This window comes from Talpa occidentalis, unplaced genomic scaffold, assembly GCF_014898055.3.
Source record: "Talpa occidentalis isolate TD23 unplaced genomic scaffold, MPIMG_talOcc4v2.1 talOcc4.14, whole genome shotgun sequence".
Lineage (NCBI taxonomy): Eukaryota > Metazoa > Chordata > Mammalia > Eulipotyphla > Talpidae > Talpa > Talpa occidentalis.
Window position 1 is genome coordinate 76,678,369 of NW_023601433.1, and position 18,739 is coordinate 76,697,107.

The 18,739-nt window shown below is 41.8% G+C and overlaps 1 protein-coding gene across 9 annotated transcripts in view; it reads right to left on the bottom strand.

The window, feature by feature from the left end:
* PRR14L (proline rich 14 like) overlaps positions 1 to 18,739 on the bottom strand; it is a 59,631-nt gene that overhangs the window by 37,404 nt on the left and 3,488 nt on the right. For 5 of the 9 annotated variants that reach the window (XM_054695271.1, XM_054695273.1, XM_054695268.1 and 2 more), the window contains exons 2-4: positions 13,295 to 13,819; positions 4,313 to 4,385; positions 480 to 503 (exon numbers count right to left, since the gene is read on the bottom strand). In XM_054695271.1, the coding sequence (XP_054551246.1) occupies positions 480 to 503; positions 4,313 to 4,385; positions 13,295 to 13,768 (571 nt within the window). In that variant the 5' untranslated portion in view covers positions 13,769 to 13,819. The remainder of the gene's footprint in view (positions 1 to 479; positions 504 to 4,312; positions 4,386 to 13,294; positions 13,820 to 18,739) is intronic. The other 4 variants (XM_054695276.1, XM_054695275.1, XM_054695274.1 and 1 more) reach the window with 3 other exon arrangements.

Sequence of the window (18,739 nt, forward strand, 5' to 3'; positions counted from 1 at the left end):
CTCTTTTCCACTTTTGAATAAATCTGAAAATTTCCATTATGAAACATTAAAAAACAAGCAAAAAAAATCTTTCTAAGCAGAATGTAAATAAATTCACAAATGAGTTCTACTGTATAGTTTCTCTGAAATAATAGATATATGATATAGTATGAAGTTACCCAAACTTGTTAATCTACAAAAAAATTTCACCCCACCATTTTAGAAATCAAACCCAAAGCTAAACACACACACATCTGTATGCATGCACATATGTTAACAGGACACCTGCAAACAGATAAATCAAGATCTAATAATACCTACTGGAACATAACTGCTATATAAAAGCACTTAATAAATATTTGTGGAATTAATAAATACAGTCAGGACAAACAACAATTACCGTTATGAATGTCTTCTAGGGCTTTCCTATTCGTTTCTCAACAGGTACTAAAAGCAGTGACTCTGAAGCCAAGCCAATTTGGTTCTATGATGTTACTTACCTCTCAGAGCCTCAACTTCCTCCTCTGTGAGAAAGGGGAGAAGTACACTTACCTTAGTGTTATTCTGAGGATTAAATTAAAAAATACATGTTAAACACCATCTGGTACAGTGCCTGCCATTTAAAGGAAAAGTGTATTTCCTTTGCTCTGTTTTCTTTGATTCTTATTTTACTGGACCTGAGATTAGTTAAAATGATAAACTTGAAAACTACGTGCTAGGACACAGAATTTGAGATATTTGGAGTAAGCAAATATTAAATGGATATATACTAGATTCCATAAGTTTGCATAGATAACAAACACTGACTAAGAGGCAGTCACAAAATCCTAATACCACACTTTTTTGGAAGTATGTTTTTGGAAGTAGCCTTCATATCACCTTAGACAATTCAATCATATTCATTAATTCTAAGCATAAATACTCCAAATAGTTGTAGTTTATCTCTTTAAACTCTATAGTATTCATCAAATTATTTGTGTATATTCTGGGTCTTCCCTCTCTGTTCCAGCACTATCCTTGTATACCTAACTTCATCTTACCTGCTCAGGAAAACGCAAACTCTTCACCCATCCCCAAACTATTTACTATGCAAGGCATTAAGGCGAGATTCTCAGAGTCCCTACTTGGTAGAAGAAGGCCTGCTTTCTATTTAGTCAAGAATCTTTTAAATTAGTAGATCTTTGATCTTTTTTTTTAAACCCCTGCGCCACCAGGAAAGCCCCAGATCTTTGATCTGGACTGTGGCTAAGTAAGCTGAAACACTGGTCACATTATGGTAGAGCAAATGCAATTGTTTGACTCAATTCCATGGTGGTGACATGTTCTACTTATGCTCCGAGGGCTCAAAGCCTACTAGATATACCTTGCAGAACCTTCCTTTCTGCCTTATGACTGGCTGGGACTGTGGACAGGTGAACTTGTCTTCTATTGTGTAACACAGGGACACCTTGGGAAGTTCTCAGAGAAATGAATAGAAGAATGTATCCCAACCAGCGATGAGGTCATTGTTGCTAAAAACTCTGTAATAGAGTTGCTACCTTATCAAATGGGACAACCTCACACATGGCTTTGGGGAAAAAATAAAAACACATTTTACCAATTTAAGTCATTAAAGGAAAATATTAGGGCAGTAAGGAAAGTGTCATAAAGCAGTTTATCTGAGGACACTTTTCAGAGGAGCTCATCTTATCCATATCCAATGTAGGCCAGCTTTTTAGGTGGAGAGCAATCACAGTTAAGTCTGAGAAAGCAGATTTCCTCACAGAAAATAAGTCTGCTTTTTCTATTGGAAAGGTCAGTTCAATCTGTCAAATTTATCCATATTAAAAAAAAAATTAAATTTCAGTGGATAAATGAAAGTGTAGTTCATACATTTTGCGCTAAGATTTGGGTGAAAAGATATCAAAGACTCAGGCCTCCCCGGTGGCGCTGTGGTTGAGCTCTGGGTTGCGAAGCTGCCTGCAGCCTCTGCAGCACCAGTTCCATCCCCGGCCGCCGGGCGAGGATCCCACATGGCGCACAGACCTCTTCTGCTGCCCGCTGCTCCCCTCAGCAGTGTACTTTGTCACTCTACCTGTTCTGCTCCCTGCTCTGGCTCTAGTGAATTCTCTCACCCTCCCGCACTTCTGACTATACCCAGTGCTTGTATAAATAAATAAATAAATCTTAAAAAAAAAAAAAAAGAGATATCAAAGACTCAATATAGCAATACTTGAACTCCACTAAAACGATCTTGGTGGAGGTGAGGGGATGATAGGAGGGTTTTAAACAGCATCAAAGCCCTAAGAACCAGGTGAGGCTAATGTACAAAGTGAAACTCTCATCTTTACAGCTTTAATCTAAACTGGCCAGTCAACTGAGAGTCAGAGAGAAAATTTCCAGCACCAGGAAGCAGGTGGGACAAGTCTTCTTTTCTCATAAGTTTGTGCTTCCTTTTAGGTTGCCAAGAAGCAGAGTCAAATCTGATGCTGCATCATAGACACAAAATGTTCATAAAATTAAATGTATTTGCTATATCTTCTTTCTTTTGAGGTTCTTCTGATCATTCTGTGTTATTAACCTTAGCTGCATACACATAGTCCTCTCTACAATACCTAAGATGAGTTTTAGCCTGGGATAGGGATAGGAGAATAACCTTGGCTCATCTATTATTTCTTTCTTTTTTTTTTTGGTGGTTTCCTCTTTATTGATGTGCCTCCTACCAACCCCTACAATCCTCCTACAATTTCCGTCCTTTCAATCTACCCCTCAAAAAGTGGTGGAAGGAACTGTTGGGGTTCTGAGCTTTCTGGGCAGCTACAAAGGGAACAGAAACCAAACAATCACTGGATCTGAAAGAGACTGACGATCAAGAAGTCTGAAGGAGAATGAGAAAGGTGGTAGAGAAAGGGGGAAGAAAGGAGAAAGAAGAGGTGCTATAAGCCATTTCCCTCAACACCCTCCTGTGAAGAGGGGCTGAAGGGAGGTGGTGTTTGAGCCTGAAGGAAGAGGAGCCACCTGTCTCTTTGCAGAATGGGACCCCCCTCCACACCTCAGGGGTAGCAGCTTCACAGGCACTATATAGAAAGAAGTCTTCATGGTGCACCTGGTATAACTGACCCATTGTGGCACTGGTGGGTGGAATGACATTGGTGACAAAGAAAAACAAGATATCTTCAACTCAAAGATGAATTCGCTTCTGGATCAAGAAATAGAACTGACAGTGAGATCAGAAGGCACCAGATGCTCCTTTTTGTCCAGGTCTCCAACCCGAGGTTTGGGAGCATTTTGTATTATCACTGGGTCCCAGTCTGGGCATTTCTTTCAGATCTTCTTGCCCTCAGATGGCACTTCTTGAACAGATACTCCTCTTCATATACAAACGTCACCCTCCTGGTACCTTGGGGATGTGATTGGATCAAGCTAGGCTGAGGGAACCTCCCCCGTGGGAGGGTAGGGGTGGTGTAGGTGAATTCAGCCTCAGCTGTTCTTTCTACTGAGCCTCAAATTCCTCTTCAATTAATCAATAACTCAAACTATAGGTACTATCTCAGATGTCTATATCCAACCATTGCTTTGAGCAGCAAAGCGAGTTAATGGAAATGAAACTGCTCTGAAAATTCTCAAAGTGACCTGGAGTGAACACTTTTTCCTGTCCCTGCCAAGAGAACAAGATGATGAAGTACTGCCACAGTGCTGAACAACTCTGCTGGGTAGGGTCTTCTGTGGTCCATGTTATCCCTTCCAAAAAGGCAGCCAGTTATACAAAATAAAAACTATAATAAGGGTTCAACACACTTTTTTTTTTTTAAGTAGATGCCATCTTTTTTTCTTAAAGATTTATTTATTTATTTATACAAGCACTGGGTACAGTCAGAAGCGCGGGAGGGTGAGAGAATTCACCAGAGCTAGAGCGGAGCAGAGCAGGCAGAAGGACCGAAGTACATTGCTGAGGGGAGCAGCAGGCAGCAAGAGAGGTCTGCACGCCACGTGGGACCCTCATCCGGTGGCCGGGGAGCAGCCGGGGATCGAACCGGCGCTGCAGAGGCTGCGGGCAGCTTCACAACCCAGCGCTCAACCGCTGCGCCACCGGGGAGGCCCTAACGCACTGTTAACAGAGACTCATTTTTGAAAAACTATGTGGGAAGCAAATGATGACCCAAAATAAGGCACTGCTGCTACTAGTAGGAGTCTTCAACTATACCCATCGGCAATATCAAGAACTTCTATAGTTTAGTCCATCTGGAAAGGCAGGAACAATAACTGGTACATTCCCAATTCAAAATGGAAACTGTAGACCAAAACAGTGGTTGTAATTTAAGTGGAAAAAGTAAGATTTGATCGAAATAAATACCTTTGCTCCTCAGACAATCTTCAGGGAGGTTTGTGCATGGAAGTTCTTTGCTAGACTGCATCAGGAGGCCCTCCTGCAAAAAGAAAATCCAACAGTCAGAGGATTCTGAGATACTTGATTCATGAACGTCAACTTCTTTGTCATTCCAGGAAATTTGTTACCAGTCACAAAAATTTGGAACTGAAGGAAATCTCAAATATGAGAAACACAATCAATAAAACTGCTACTTCTCTAGGGTCTGGACTTGAAAAGCCAGGCCTCTCAAGGTCTGGACAATACTAGAGGTTTAAATTGCTGACCTGAAGATACAAACAGAACCCTACAAATAATTCTGAATCAAGAAAAAAAAATGCTGGAATGTAATCTTCACTTCATCTGAAAAGAAAGTATCAGGATATTGGATATATCCTAGTCCCTAATCATGCTAGCTATCATATACGCATTCTCTTCCCAAACTTTTAGAAGTTTTTCCTTTCATTCTCCTTCATCAGAGAAGGGCATAAGGGAGAACACTATCAATGATAAGCAGTTTCCTCCTACAGCAGAAACTAGAACAATGGGAAAGGGCTGTGTGCACTCTGGGGTAGCAACTGGCTTGAAGCCCCACGAGGTAAGGGTCTATCAGGTTTGCAACCAGGTTCATCAACTGAAGATGGCTGCTTGCACTAAACTTTCCTCTGGGTCACATTTTTCCTCATCCTAAGGTTTAAAAATTTTTACACATTAATTTAATTGGAAGTAGAAGACTCTGTCATAGCATTCATCTAAAGCTGCAGATAATGAAATCATTGCTATAACTTTTAATAATTTACTGATTTCTACAGCACTTATTTAAAAAAAAAAAAATAACAGGTAAATGCCATTTGGGCCCTAAGCAAGTTCTGAGGTGGAAACAGAACCCAGGAGAGGGAGGTAAGATAAAAGCAATGACAAATACCAGTGGACATAGGCAGAAACAAAACATTGGTATTAGAAGACAGAGACAAGGACTAGTGTGAACTATCATATATGAAGTAGGACTAATCTTTTTCTGTTGAAAACTTTAAGTTTTGTAGAACATGAACATACAAAAAGAGTATGAATCCTGGGGGCCATAGGGGTTAAAGTCTCAGTGCCACCAAGCTATCACCAGGCACTATGGCATGAATTCGATCCCTGGCCAGGGAGCTGACCCACATGGCACAACAGACCTCTTCTGACTCACCCACTGCTCCCCTCAGCAATGTATTTCAGTGGATCTGCCTGTTCTGCTCCCACTCTGTCTCTCACCTTCCCCAGCACCCTCCCCAGAATCCTCTCACCTTCCCCAGCACCCCGCACCTCTGGCATGAACCCCAGTTCTTATATGCATAAATAAATAAAAATAAATCTTTGGGGAAAAAAAAAAAGAGTATGAATTCTAGTATGATGCCAGACAGAACTTATTTGTACATGGAAGCAGAGACAGCTCTTACTTACCATAGAAGGAAAGACAGAATTAGGAAATCATCATTTGGCAACTACCACAGTAAAAATTATATCAAGCAAGCATCACCAATGGATGTTAAAACTAGTGGCTATAAATTTGAATAAGAAACAAATATTTACGTAGTTTCAAAATATCTCCCAAGACACTTTAGTAATTACAAAGGGAAAAATAGCAACTTCACAGTGGGAAACCCTGGCAGACCCCACCTGACATGAACCAAGTGATGGAAATCCACCTGTGCAGAAATGAGGCACCTCAAAGTCATGTGGTTCCTGAGAAGATATATGAAGACAACCCCCCATCACTTCTGTGGGATGCCTGCCCCCAAAATGTATAACCAGAATCTAGTCAGACAAATCCAAATTGAGAAAAATTGTACCAAACAAATGGCCTGAACACTTCAAAAGTCCTAAAGTGTCAAGGTCATGAACTAAGGAAATGTTAGACTAAAGAGCCATGACAAGGGCCTCCCTTGGTGGCGCAGCGGTTGAGCGCTGGGTTGCAAAGCTGCCCGCAGCCTCTGCAACGCCAGTTTGATCCTCGGCCACTGGGCAAGGGTCCCACATGGCACGCAGACCTCTACTGCTGCCCGCTGCTCCCCTCAGCAGTGTTTCTTGTCAGTCTGCCTGCTCTGTTCCCCGCTCTGGCTCTGGTGAATTCTCTCACTGTCCCGCGCTTCTGACTGTACTCAGTGCTTGTATAAGTAAACAAACAAATAAAATAAATAAATAAATAACAACATGCCTCTAGAAACAAAAAAAAAAATTAAAAAAAAAAATAAATTAATACTACTCTATTATCTACAGATCTTATTCAAATCTTGTGAATGGCCCCAGAATGTTTTTTTTTTAAATTTTCTAGAGGCATGTCTTATTTATTTATTTATTATTTGTTTGTTTGTTTGGTTTATACATGCACTGGGTACAGTCAGAAGCGCGGGAGGGTGAGAGAATTCACCAGAGCCAGAGCGGGGAGCAGAGCAGGCAGAAGGACCGAAGGACACTGCTGAGGGGAGCAGCGGGCGGCAGGAGAGGTCTGCGCGCCATGTGGGACCCTCCTCCGGTGGCCGGGGAGCAGCCGGGGATTGAACAGGCTGCAGAGGTTGCAGGCAGCTTCGCAACCCAGCGCTCAACCGCTGAGCCACCGGGGAGGCCCAAGGCCCCAGAATGTTTTTAGAACCAGGGTCTAATTCAGGTTCCACTTGCATTTAGCCGTTATGTCTCCTTTGTTTTAAACAGTGATGGTGCCTTAGGTTATTCGGTTTTCATGACCTTGACACTTTTGAAAATTCTCTTGATCTCAGGCACATGTTTCCTCAGGATTAGATGCTGGTATACATTATGGGAATGGGCGTCCTACACAAGTGATGCTGGGTCTTCTCAGTGCATCATCTCAGAAGGCACACGGCACTGAGGTGCAATGAGGTACCTCATTCCTTGACAAGTGAACTTCCATCAGTTGGTTCGGGTAGGGTCTGCCAGGTGTCTCCATTGTAAAGCTACTATTAATATTTGTTTGATTTTTTTTTAAAGATTTATTTACTTATGCATACAAGAACTGAGGTACAGGCCAAAGGTGTGGAGGGTGAGAGGATTCACCAGCGATAGAGTGGGGAGCAGAACAGGCAGACTGACTGAAATACACTGCTAAGGGGAGCAGGTAGGAAAGGTCTGCTGTGCCATGTGGGCATCTCCCTGGCCAGGGATCGAACTCATGCCTCAGTGGCTGCAGATAGCTTCACAGGTTGAATCTTAAATCTTTGCGCCACCAGGGAGGCCCATATTTCTGTTTCTTATTCAAACTTTTAGCCACCAGTTTTAATATCCATTGAGTTCTTACTGAGATGATTATTTCTGTGATGGTTGTCAAGTGGTAACTTTTTATTTCCTTCTATATTAATTGGAATACTTTTTCTTTTCAAGTTATTTATTCAATTATTTTATATAAATATGGGTTCGTGGGCATTTGTTTGAGCCTCTGGGTTATAATTTATTTCCATCATTATTTGCTATAAGCTTAAATTAGCTCAAACTTGGCAATGAGAAGCCCCTTCAAGTTGGCTTCGGTGCGGTTCTGATGTTTCCATAATTTTCTGAGCATTTCACCACAAACTGTTACAGGATTATCTTGTAATTTGTCCTGTTCTGGCACTGGAACAGCTTTTCTCCAGTCTCCATTCCTTTAATTGGAAGATATCTAGAAACCAAGACTCAGACAGTAGGTGTGTTTGTTGCTATGAGGTGTCACTGTTTCTAGACCTATCTTATATGTCCACACACATACATTCATATATCTGTTAAAACCCTATGTTCATACTAGTAATTCCAATTTCCATTCCACAACACAGGGTTCATTCTAGCCCCAGACCCACACCACACCCATCTGTAACTTCTGTGTGAGAACCTGGCCTCGTTATCAACAATAAATTTACCCAGCCAATTGTAGAATACACACAAAGTAGTTTAGGTACTAAACCACATAGCATGTGAAAAACAAATTTACTAAAATGTTTTTTTTCTTTTTTGGGTTTAATCTTAAGAGTATAAAGTCAAAATACTGGTTTTTCCCCAAAGTTACTTGGGTTATTTTTATTTGGTATTCCACCCCCTTACTGTGGTTTCATTCTTTTAAATATAGTTAATGTCATCTGTTAGTTTATATTCAATTGTGGGTTTCCCCCTATATCCTGATTGCCTATATTTCAAGTAAGAAGTCATAACCATACCAAAAAGTGCATTCAGAAGTGTCGCTTCCTCTTATCCCTTCTATCCTGTCCTTCCGTCTTGCATGAGAAAGTATACAACTGATATTCCCTTGCACTTTGCTCTTTTTGCTTACCCTAGTTTGCAGAAAAGAGTTAACACAGCAGGCCTACCTGTTATCTATAGAAAAATCTGCTTGCAAGGAAACTTAGATTTTTAGAGCTTCCATTATTCTCTAGTGAAAAGAGTAGCTCACTACAACTAAACAACATTGTGGTTTATGCTGAATACCTGCTTTCCTTCTGTAAGTCTGGAATTTTATTATATGCCAGTCGGGGAATGCCTACGGATAGCCCTTAGTAAAAAACCTAGGCTCTAACAAATTTTTGCTGATAGGCACCATTGCATGTCACTATCTGTTCCCAGAAGTAGTTTGACTACTCTGAGCGCATTCATGGAAGTCTACCCTTCCCTGGACTTTGCCGCATGCCTCTCTTACCTTTGCTGATTGTTTTATACTCCTTTGCTGTAATTAATCTTGGCTATAAATATGACAACATCCTGAGTCCCACGAGTTCTAGTGAATCACCAAATGTGGAGGTGACTTTGGGGACCCTGATACACTTGGAAATCATTCCATATATAGAGTTCTTCGTTCTTCATAGTGCTCCAAATGTGACTATACCACACATCATCATTTATTCAATTTCTCACTTACATGCACATTTTTGCAATAATAAACAAAGCTTTGCTCATTTTAAAATTTTTTACAGTAATATCTTGCAACAATGCTGGGCCTTCCTGGTGGCACAGGTGGTTAAGCGCCGCACTGTGAAGCTGTCCGCAGCCTCTGTAGCACGGGTTTGATTCCAGCTGGCTGGTGAAAATACCACATGGCGAAGCAGACCTCTTTTGTCTCGCCCGCTGCTCCCTTCAGCAGTGTATTTCGTCAATCTGCCTGTTCTGTTCCCCGCTCTGTCTCTGGACAATCCTCTCACCCTCCTGCGTATCTGGCCTATACCCCAGTTCTTGTATAAATAAATAAATCTTTAAAAAAATGGAAAAAAAAAAAACAATGCTGCAAAGGATAACCTTGTTTATAAGTATTACGCTGTTGAAGGTATATCCTCCAGGATAGAGTCTAAGTGCTGGTCAGTAGGTCCTCAGGGCATATGTATTTTTGTCAGATGTAGTTTTGTCAGGTGTACTCAAATTCCTCTTCTGAAAGGCTTCTATATTCTTGCCATCAAAGTATGATAATAGTTTTTTTCTCACTGCTTTGCTGGCTAGATATGTAGTTGTAATTTTTCACTTTTGCAACTTGGGAGATAACCAAGTGATATCTCAGGTTGTTTAAATTTGCATTTCTCTAATTATGAATGAGGCTGACCAGCTCTTCATATGTTTTTTTTTTTTTTAATAGAGGCATTTATTTATTTATTTTATTTGTTTGATTGTTTTGTTTATACATGCACTGGGTACAGTCAGAAGCGCGGGAGGGTGAGAGAATTCACCAGAGCCAGAGCGGGGAGCAGAGCAGGCAGAAGGACCGAAGTACACTGCTGAGGGGAGCAGCAGGCGGCAGGAGAGGTCTGCGCGCCATGCGGGACCCTCCTCTGGTGGCCGGGGAGCAGCCGGGGATCGAACCGGCGCCGCAGAGGCCGCGGGCAGCTTCACAACCCAGTGCTCAACCACTGCGCCACTGGGGAGCCCCTCCCCCAATTTCTTATTGGGTTTTCATTCCTCAATTTGAAAGTAATTTATATTTTAGAGAAATAGGCCTTTTATTCATTGTAAATCTGTTCTCCCAATTTGTAAGTTGTCCTTTATCTGTGTTTGTGATGTATTGCCAATCTAGAAAGAGTTCTCATCTTGAGGTACAAGGATGTCTAGGGTCTACAAATATTCTGAAATGGTATGCAAGTGCTATATCAGTTTATCCAAGAAATCTGTAGCATTTAGATTTCAGAGTCCTGGGACCCAAGAACAATCAGGTGCTCCTACTGCCTCAGGTCTTCCACTGAAACTAACTGCCCCCACAGAACTAATTCTACTAGTCAGTCCTCCAAATTCTTGAAAGCTTCTCTCATTTCTCTTGATTCCTCTCTTTCATAGGACACACCCCACAAGTGGCTTCCAATGGTGTACTTTCAGTTTTAGTTATTAGTGTGAATTTTTTTTTTTTTGTGGGACCCTTGCCGGCGGCCGGGGAACGAACCAGCGCTGCAGAGGCTGCGGGCAGCCTCGCAGCCCAGAGCGCAACCGCTGCGCCACCAGGGGAGGCCCTGAATTTTTTTTTTTAAAGATTTATTTATTTATACAAGCACTGGGGTACAGGCCAGAGGCGGGAGGATGAGAGAATCCACCAGAGATAGAGTAGGGAGCAGAACAGGCAGAAGGACCGAAATACACTGATGAGGGGAGGAGCGGTTGAGATAGGAGAGGTCTGTAGAGCCATGTGGGAATCTCCCTGGCCGGCCTGGAATCAAACCGGCACTGCAGAGGCTGTGGACAGCTTCACAGCACTGCGCTCAACCTGCTTCGCCACCGGGAAGGCCCTAATGTGAATTTTTATCATGAGTGAATTCTTAATTTTCTATAATCTTCCCATAAATGACACCAGGCTCAGCTGGGGGGGGATGGGACAGGATACACTTTGGTCAGGAACCCTTACATATTTCTTGCCTCTTGACATACTCTCCTCCCCCATTCCATCAGCACCCTGAGGTCATATACATGTTGGGGGGAGAGAGGTGGGATCGTTAAGTCATACTCTAGTGAAAGACTTATCAGCACATAACGGGAGTACACCTACCACCTCTAATCTCGTAACACATCTCTGTTCGCATATATTAAGAGCAAAACGACTTTTCCTGACAATCATATAGCAATGTCAATCCTAATAGACCTGGTAAAACCTGTAGATTTTCGGTTTCCCCATACTTTTTATTGTTCCTACTCTTTTTGGAACCAAGTATAAAATCTTACATTTGTAACTATTAAATTTCATTTTGCTTTACACAAAATAGTATTTATCTTTGGTGAAGGAATAGGAATGCTTTAGGAAAAAAAAAAAAAAGGGAGACAGTAATCTTCTAGTTTTAGGTTGGATAGTTGTGTGTGTATTCATTATACTTCATAACTTATATAATTACCCATGCTTTTATTTTATGTCAAATAATACATTAAGAAACTTTTCATCTAAGATTCAACCCACCAAATCAAGAATGAGCTTTTAGATCCTGAAGTTTTACCTCATTTAACTGTATTTTTAAGGGCAGGTATTCACAGCATAAAATGTGGTATCATATTCAACTATTAATTATTTGCAAGAGCCAACTGCCCTGTAACCTGTATGAAGAAATGAATTATATAATAGTTGGAAGGAGCAGCGCCTAATCTAGGAAGCCCATAGAATATGAACTTGGGGGTCTAGTAGGGATGGGTAAACTACAGCTCACAGGTCAGCACCTGTACTGATGAAGTTTTATTGAGAAACAGTCACATCCCCATTCATTTATATGTTCCCTATAATATCTGTTTTCATGCTACAAAGGCAGACTTCAGTAGTTTGGCCAGAGACCATACAGGCTGCAAAGCCTAAAATATTTACTTCATGGTCCTTTATAGAAAAAGCTTACTGCTTGCTTTCTCCCTCCTTCACATCCAACATTTCTGAGTGCATCCGACAAGCCAGGTGCTCATCCTGTTAACCCAGGATGAAAGAGGCTGCCAGGTATGCGTGGTAGCAGCGGGGAGGGGGCTATAGGCTGGTCATCATGCCCTGTGGTTGTGGATGGGCCAGAGTGACTGCCCAACCCTGGTGCCCCCCCCTCAGATCTGTCACCCCACTCCCCTCACTCACCATAGCATTGACCTGTGTGCCATTATATCTTTGATTGATTGTAGAAACCCCAGAAGTTCCTTAAGCAGTAAGCGTTCAAACAAATGTGTGATAAATGAGGATAAAAAAGGAAGAAAAAAAGCTTACTAATATCTGGACTAAGACCACCCAATGGAGAAAATAAGTTTACTAGTGCACTTAATTATAAACTTAAGGATATTCCTTTAGGAATTTGGGTTCATCAGGCTATCACAGCACACTAATATTTAGGCTTGGCTACCTAATAATCTCTCCATTCGAATTTCAAACTCTTGCTTACAGAAAGACATACTGACCAGTATGACCATTTCTACCATGAAGTAATTCTATTTTTCATTATAAATTAAATAAAGAACTAGTTTTCTGATTTATATTCCAGACTCTCATGAAGTGGATTAACATGATTCAATCCTTTGGAGACAATCACTTCCGATACACTAAAAATCAAAAGTCAAGCTTCTAGATTTGTAAAGCTATGGAACAGCTTCTGAAATACGGAGATTCCTTTAGGGTATCCATCCTATGAAGCCCTACCTGGTTCAAGAGCTTCCCTCAACAAGATTCAAGTGACATCTCACTAAATCCCAATCATGACACTACCAAAACTTAAAGAACAAGGATACTTCATTTCTTAACATCAGATGCAGAAATCACACACAACTATCACAAAGTCTCAACATTCCATATAGAGTGGCTGCTTCAGAGAAGTGACGCTTTTTCATTACAGAAGCACTTCCTCTCTTCAAGCTTGTTATGTGACACCAATGTTTTTAAAAGATCATCAGAAAAAAGTTAACATCTGAGTCAACAATCTGGAAATGTTCAAGAGTAAATCATAAGCTACCTGTCAGCATCTGCATTTACCACGTGAAGTGTTACACTGGAAAGCTGTCATTCACACTCATCTAAATCAGGATCTCATTTCTTACCTGACTTGGGCTGATCTTTTCTTCAGCAGCTGTGGAATGTTGATGTGGGTCTTCCTTTGTGCCCTCACAGGGGTGTCTTACAATTTTCTCCTGGTCCCCTTGATTTCTGAAGACCTTTAGCTCCATGCTCTTGGCTTTCTCTTCCCTAGTCAAGATCCCAGAAGCCACAGAGCCTCCTGCTGTGGAGTCCACCAGCCCACACCGCCCAGGCTCACCCCCATGATCCAAGGTCTCAGAGGTTTCTTCACAACAACTTTCCGCATGAGTCCTCTGCAGCTCCAAGGGCACTGCCCTACTCTGACTTAAAAGAGAGCTTGAGGCTCTAAGTTTTACATCTGGAATCCCACTTGGCTCGGGGTCAGCATGAAGCTCTTTGGAGACACTTACTGGGAGTTCAGAGTATAATTCCTGTACCACGGCAGACATGGAGGAATCAAGTGGAACTGGCTGAGTCTCTACTCCGGATGACAGCATTAGGGCAGATGTAGATTATGGAGTCAAGTCTTTTACATCAAACGGTTCACCCTGACACAAATCAAAGGAAGGGATAAAAGTTTAAAACCTTGGAGGGTAGAAGAAAGCTGTCTCAACTCAAGCTGGCTAAAACAAGGACAATAAATTCTGCTTCAAATGCCAGTATTATCTGGCACCAAAAATTCCTCAATAGACTGAGAATTTGTGGAAAAATAAATACCTTAAGCCTTTGATAGACAGCTCTCTAATCTCAACTCAAATACTGCTTGTGAACAATTCTCTAAGTCTGGAGGGCCAGCAAACACAGATGAGACTGAAACAAGTCTAAACATCCAAAGACAGACCTGATGTCTATAAGCAGGTAAAGACAGTTTTCTACTTGTTGTCAGGCATCACCTTTACCTGTTTTGTTCACTGCTATATCCTCACTGTCTAGAAGAGGTGCGGGACCACAAGGTATTGAGTAGATATTTGCTGAATAAATATATATTAGGAACTTTGAAGAATTTGACACATTTCCTCAGGAAGAATTCCCTACGAAAGCTATAGAGAAAATGGAATTCCATTCCTTTACTGTTTGCCAAACACTTAAGCTTTATCTACCCAGGCTGGTGCAAAACACTACAAAAGCAGCGCTTCAGCAGAATCTTTCCCGACCTTTGATCAGCATCTTGAGGTTTTCCAAGTGCTTCCACAAATACCACTCTTGGTTCTCACATAATCCTGTGAGCTAGGTAGAGCAGCCATCACCTTCTCATTACAGATCCTAACAGCAGTCCTGAAGAGGTTACAAGTGACCTGCCTAAAATATTACATGGTCAACTAAGGAAAAGGGGGAAGACACCTCACAGGTACCCACTGTTTTGGGAATATTTTATTCCTTACATCTGCTAAAATATTTATATCTCAGGAGTTCATAATATTTTATTATGAAAGTAGTCAAAGCACAACATACTGCACCACACTTCTCCCCACCCCCCAGGGAATAGTCGACTTGGAACCAAGGTTTCCTGCTGGGTAACTTCTCCATTTTAGTTTAGTCTACCAAAAGTATACATTTCCAACAACAAACTTCACTTTGACCTGACTAAGAAGGAAACTGGCTAATCAAATATGATACAGCACGCTTCATTCTTGATACTTTCTCTAACCCTAAACAAGGGAAAAGAAAAGAAGTATTTACAACTTAGAGTTCATAACAAGGATTCATGAGAGGCACTGACAGCAAAGTCCTCTGGCCAACATGCATATAGGAAAGATCAAAAGATCAGCTGAACCAATTTATATGTTGAGATATTTCACTCTCTTGCCACTGACCACATTCAGATATCTGGGCAGGATGCAATTTCCCACACGACATGTAAAATCTTTACAACTCGGTTTTCTTGTTTCTACTTCTACCCCTATTATCTAGAGGAGCCTAGACACTGCTTACACAAAAAGCACACACCTGCCCCTTCTATTACATCTGGGCTTACTCATGCCTGTTGCTCAGAAGGGCTTATTGTGATATCTGGACAGAAGCTAAAGAAGGGCAGACAGGTGATCTTTTTTGGACTACTCTGCCCTTCTCCTGGTACTCCTACCTTTGGTAGGTGGCTTACTTATTTATGTTCCAAAGGGGAAAGGAGGTAACACTACACTAGTAACCAATTTACTAGAAATGATAGGAAATCAGACTGCTGGTCCATAAAGTTTAGGCAACACAGAAGGGTGATGGAAAAACTTCAATCCCAAAAAGAAGAGAGATGAAATGTTGAGTGTGGTGAGATGCAAACAAAAATCATTAACAGTGCCGAGAAAAATGCATCCCCCTTTTGGAGCTCCAAACTTCCCTTTTTACTTGTAGCTCCTGGATCTTTTGGGGGTACTTTGGATTGCAGGGGGAGGGGGTGAGAGACAAAGTGGAATTGCTATTTGATGACAAAAAAGATGGCAGGAAGTGTTCAATTTTAATTTGGCTGAGTTTCTCTTTCCTAACAGACAGAACGTGATTTTTGGTTGTCATACCACATACGAACCAGAAGAATACGTGCAGATATAATACTATAAAAGAGCAGGTTTGTCAAAGGAGATGGCTTGAAGGATCTTCATGCTGCTCATGCTGAAAAATTCTTCATCTGCCTGCCACTTAGGTGTGGGTGTTCTCAAAAGTTTAATCCCCCACAAGTCTCCCTTTTCAGGCTTTACATTTTTAATGATCTCACCTTTTCTTGCAACCTCTCTGCTATGAGGATGACTCAAAACAGCCCCTTAAAGCATAGTGTGACTACATGACCTAACAATTCTATGCTTAGGTACATATGCAAACAACATGGGTACACAAAGTTCACACTAGCAGTATTCACAATAACCAAAAAATGGAAATAATTAAAATGTCTGTTAACTGATAAATAAAATGTGGTGTGTTCATACAGTGGAATATCATTCAGCCATGAAAAAGAATCAAGTACTGATTTATGATACGACATGGATGAACCTTGAAAACAGTTTATCATAAGTAACAAAAAAGCCCACATAAGATCCCATCTATATGAAATGTCCAGAGTAGGCAAAACTATAGTAAGAAAGTGAATTAGGAGGCCTCCCTGGTGGCGCAAGGGGTTAAGCGTTCACACTAGGAAGCGATCTGCAGCTATTGCAGCACCACTTTGATCCCTGGCCAGGAAGGGGACCCACATGGAGCAGTAGACCTCTCCTGTCTCACCTCCTGCTCCCCTCAGTAGTGTATTTCAGTCAATTAGCCTGTTCTGCTCCCCATTGTGTCTCTGGAGAATTCTCTCACCCCCTGCACTTCTGGCCTGCACGGCTCTTGTATGCATAAATATGTCTTTTTTTAAAAAAAAAAGAAAGTGAATTAGTGGTTGCTTAGCTGGGAGAGTAGAGAAATATTGATTGTTAACGGTAAAAGTGATTAAAAACAAACGTTAGCTCTAAAGTTTTTCTCAAGTTCCTGCTGCACTCACAAGGATGGCATGTCCAAGCTTAACATGTCTAAAATAGAATCCCGGGCCTCCCTGGTGGCACAAGGGGTTAAGACACAACACTATGAAGCTGTCCGCAGCCCCTGCAAGTGCAAGTTTGATCCCCGGCCAGGGAGGTAACCTACACGGTGCAGCAGACTCTCCTGACTTACCCGCTGCTCCCCTCAGCAGTGTTTTTTAGTCAATCCACCTGTTCTGCTCCCCACTCTGTCTCTGGTGAATCCTCTCACACACACCCCACCCACCTCTGGCCTGTACCCCAGTTCTTGTATGCATACATAAATGAATCTCTAAAAAAATTAAAATAGAATCCACTCAACCCAATAAATGAGTCTTACTTACTACAAGGAAACAACTTACATGCTTATTATTAATTGTGTTGTCCCGCTCAGTAACGACATGCCCATTAGCCTTGAGCTCAAACTTGAATCTCTGGACATAACTATATATCTGACCTTCCACTTGATATTCAATTAGCACTCCAACTCCTGCAGTGTCTGACAAACCCACTCCTTTCCATTGTCATAGTTCTAATTCAAGATTTTTTTCTGAACAGTGGACTGTGGATAATACCGATATACTAAACAGATCTTTATCATAAGAAGTCAATATTGACAACCATATAAAATAGTTCAAGACAGTCTTATGCCTGCATCTATGCTGTAAACTGTTCTTGACCAAAACAGAATTTTAAAGTTTTGGTCACCAAAAGATAACTTCCAATTTACACAAGCCAACCACAGGATCATCTCTTTATACTCCTGTTTGGTAGAGACGTAATTCTCAGAATTTCAACCCGTGAAAACAAGCAGGTACATTGGTTGTGAAGCCAAAGACACTCCCTCCTGGGCCTCTCTGGTGGCGCAAGGGGTTTGTCTCAGCACTATGAAGCTATCCACAGCCACTGCAGCATGAGTTTGATCCCCGCCCTGCCAGGGAGCTACCCACATGGTGCAGCAGACCTCTCTGGTCTCACCTGATGCTCCTCAGCAGTGTATTTCAGTCAACCTGCCTGTTCTGCTCTCCACTCTGTCTCTGGGGAATCCTCTCACCCCCCCACACCTCTGGGCTGTACCTCAGTTCTTGTATGCATAAATAAATCTTTAAAAAAAAAAAAAAGGGCCTCCCCGGTGGCGCAGCGGTTGAGCGCTGGGTTGCGAAGCTGCCCGCAGCCTCTGCAGCGCCGGTTCGATCCCCGGCTGCTCCCCGGCCACCAGAGGAGGGTCCCACATGGCGCGCACACCTCTCCTGCCACCTGCTGCTCCCCTCAGCAGTGTACTTTGGTCCTTCTGCCTGCTCTGCTCCCCGCTCTGGCTCTGGTGAATTCTCTCACCCTCCCGCGCTTCTGACTGTACCCAGTGCATGTATAAACAAAAACAAATAAATAAATAAATAAAAACATGCCTCTATAAAAAAAAAAAAAAAAAAAGACACGCCTTCCTTTTTCTCCTAGCTCAATTCTCCCTCCTCAAGTTTCTGAGCATCTGCAGTTGAGTGCCATAGCTGGAACCCTCAGAGATGATGTAATAATAAGAGTCAAATCTGGAGCAGCAGATGAAAAATTATCCTCAGCTTGCTAACATATCACCAAACTCTTCCCTCACTTTTCCCCATCTACCAAGTAATGGTAATGACAGAAGACTGCAGAAACAGAATAAAATTTTACTGATAGTCAAGCTCTTCAAAACTTAGTTTCTGAATACAATTAGAAATAACAGTGGGTGTAGAAATATATTGCTAGACAGAAAGCTGCCTGGGATATTTTATCAAAGTCAATAAATATCAGAACTCTTTCATATTGGTACCAGATACATATACATAAGAAAAGTATTTGAAAGGATCTAAGCCAAACATCAAGAGTGTTAGGCTGGGTAATGGAGTCAGCGACTTATCTACATATTGTACTTTTAAAAATGAGTATGCGGGGCCTCCCTGGTGGTGCAAGGGGTTAAGCACAGCACTGTGAAGCTATCCACAGTCTCTGCAG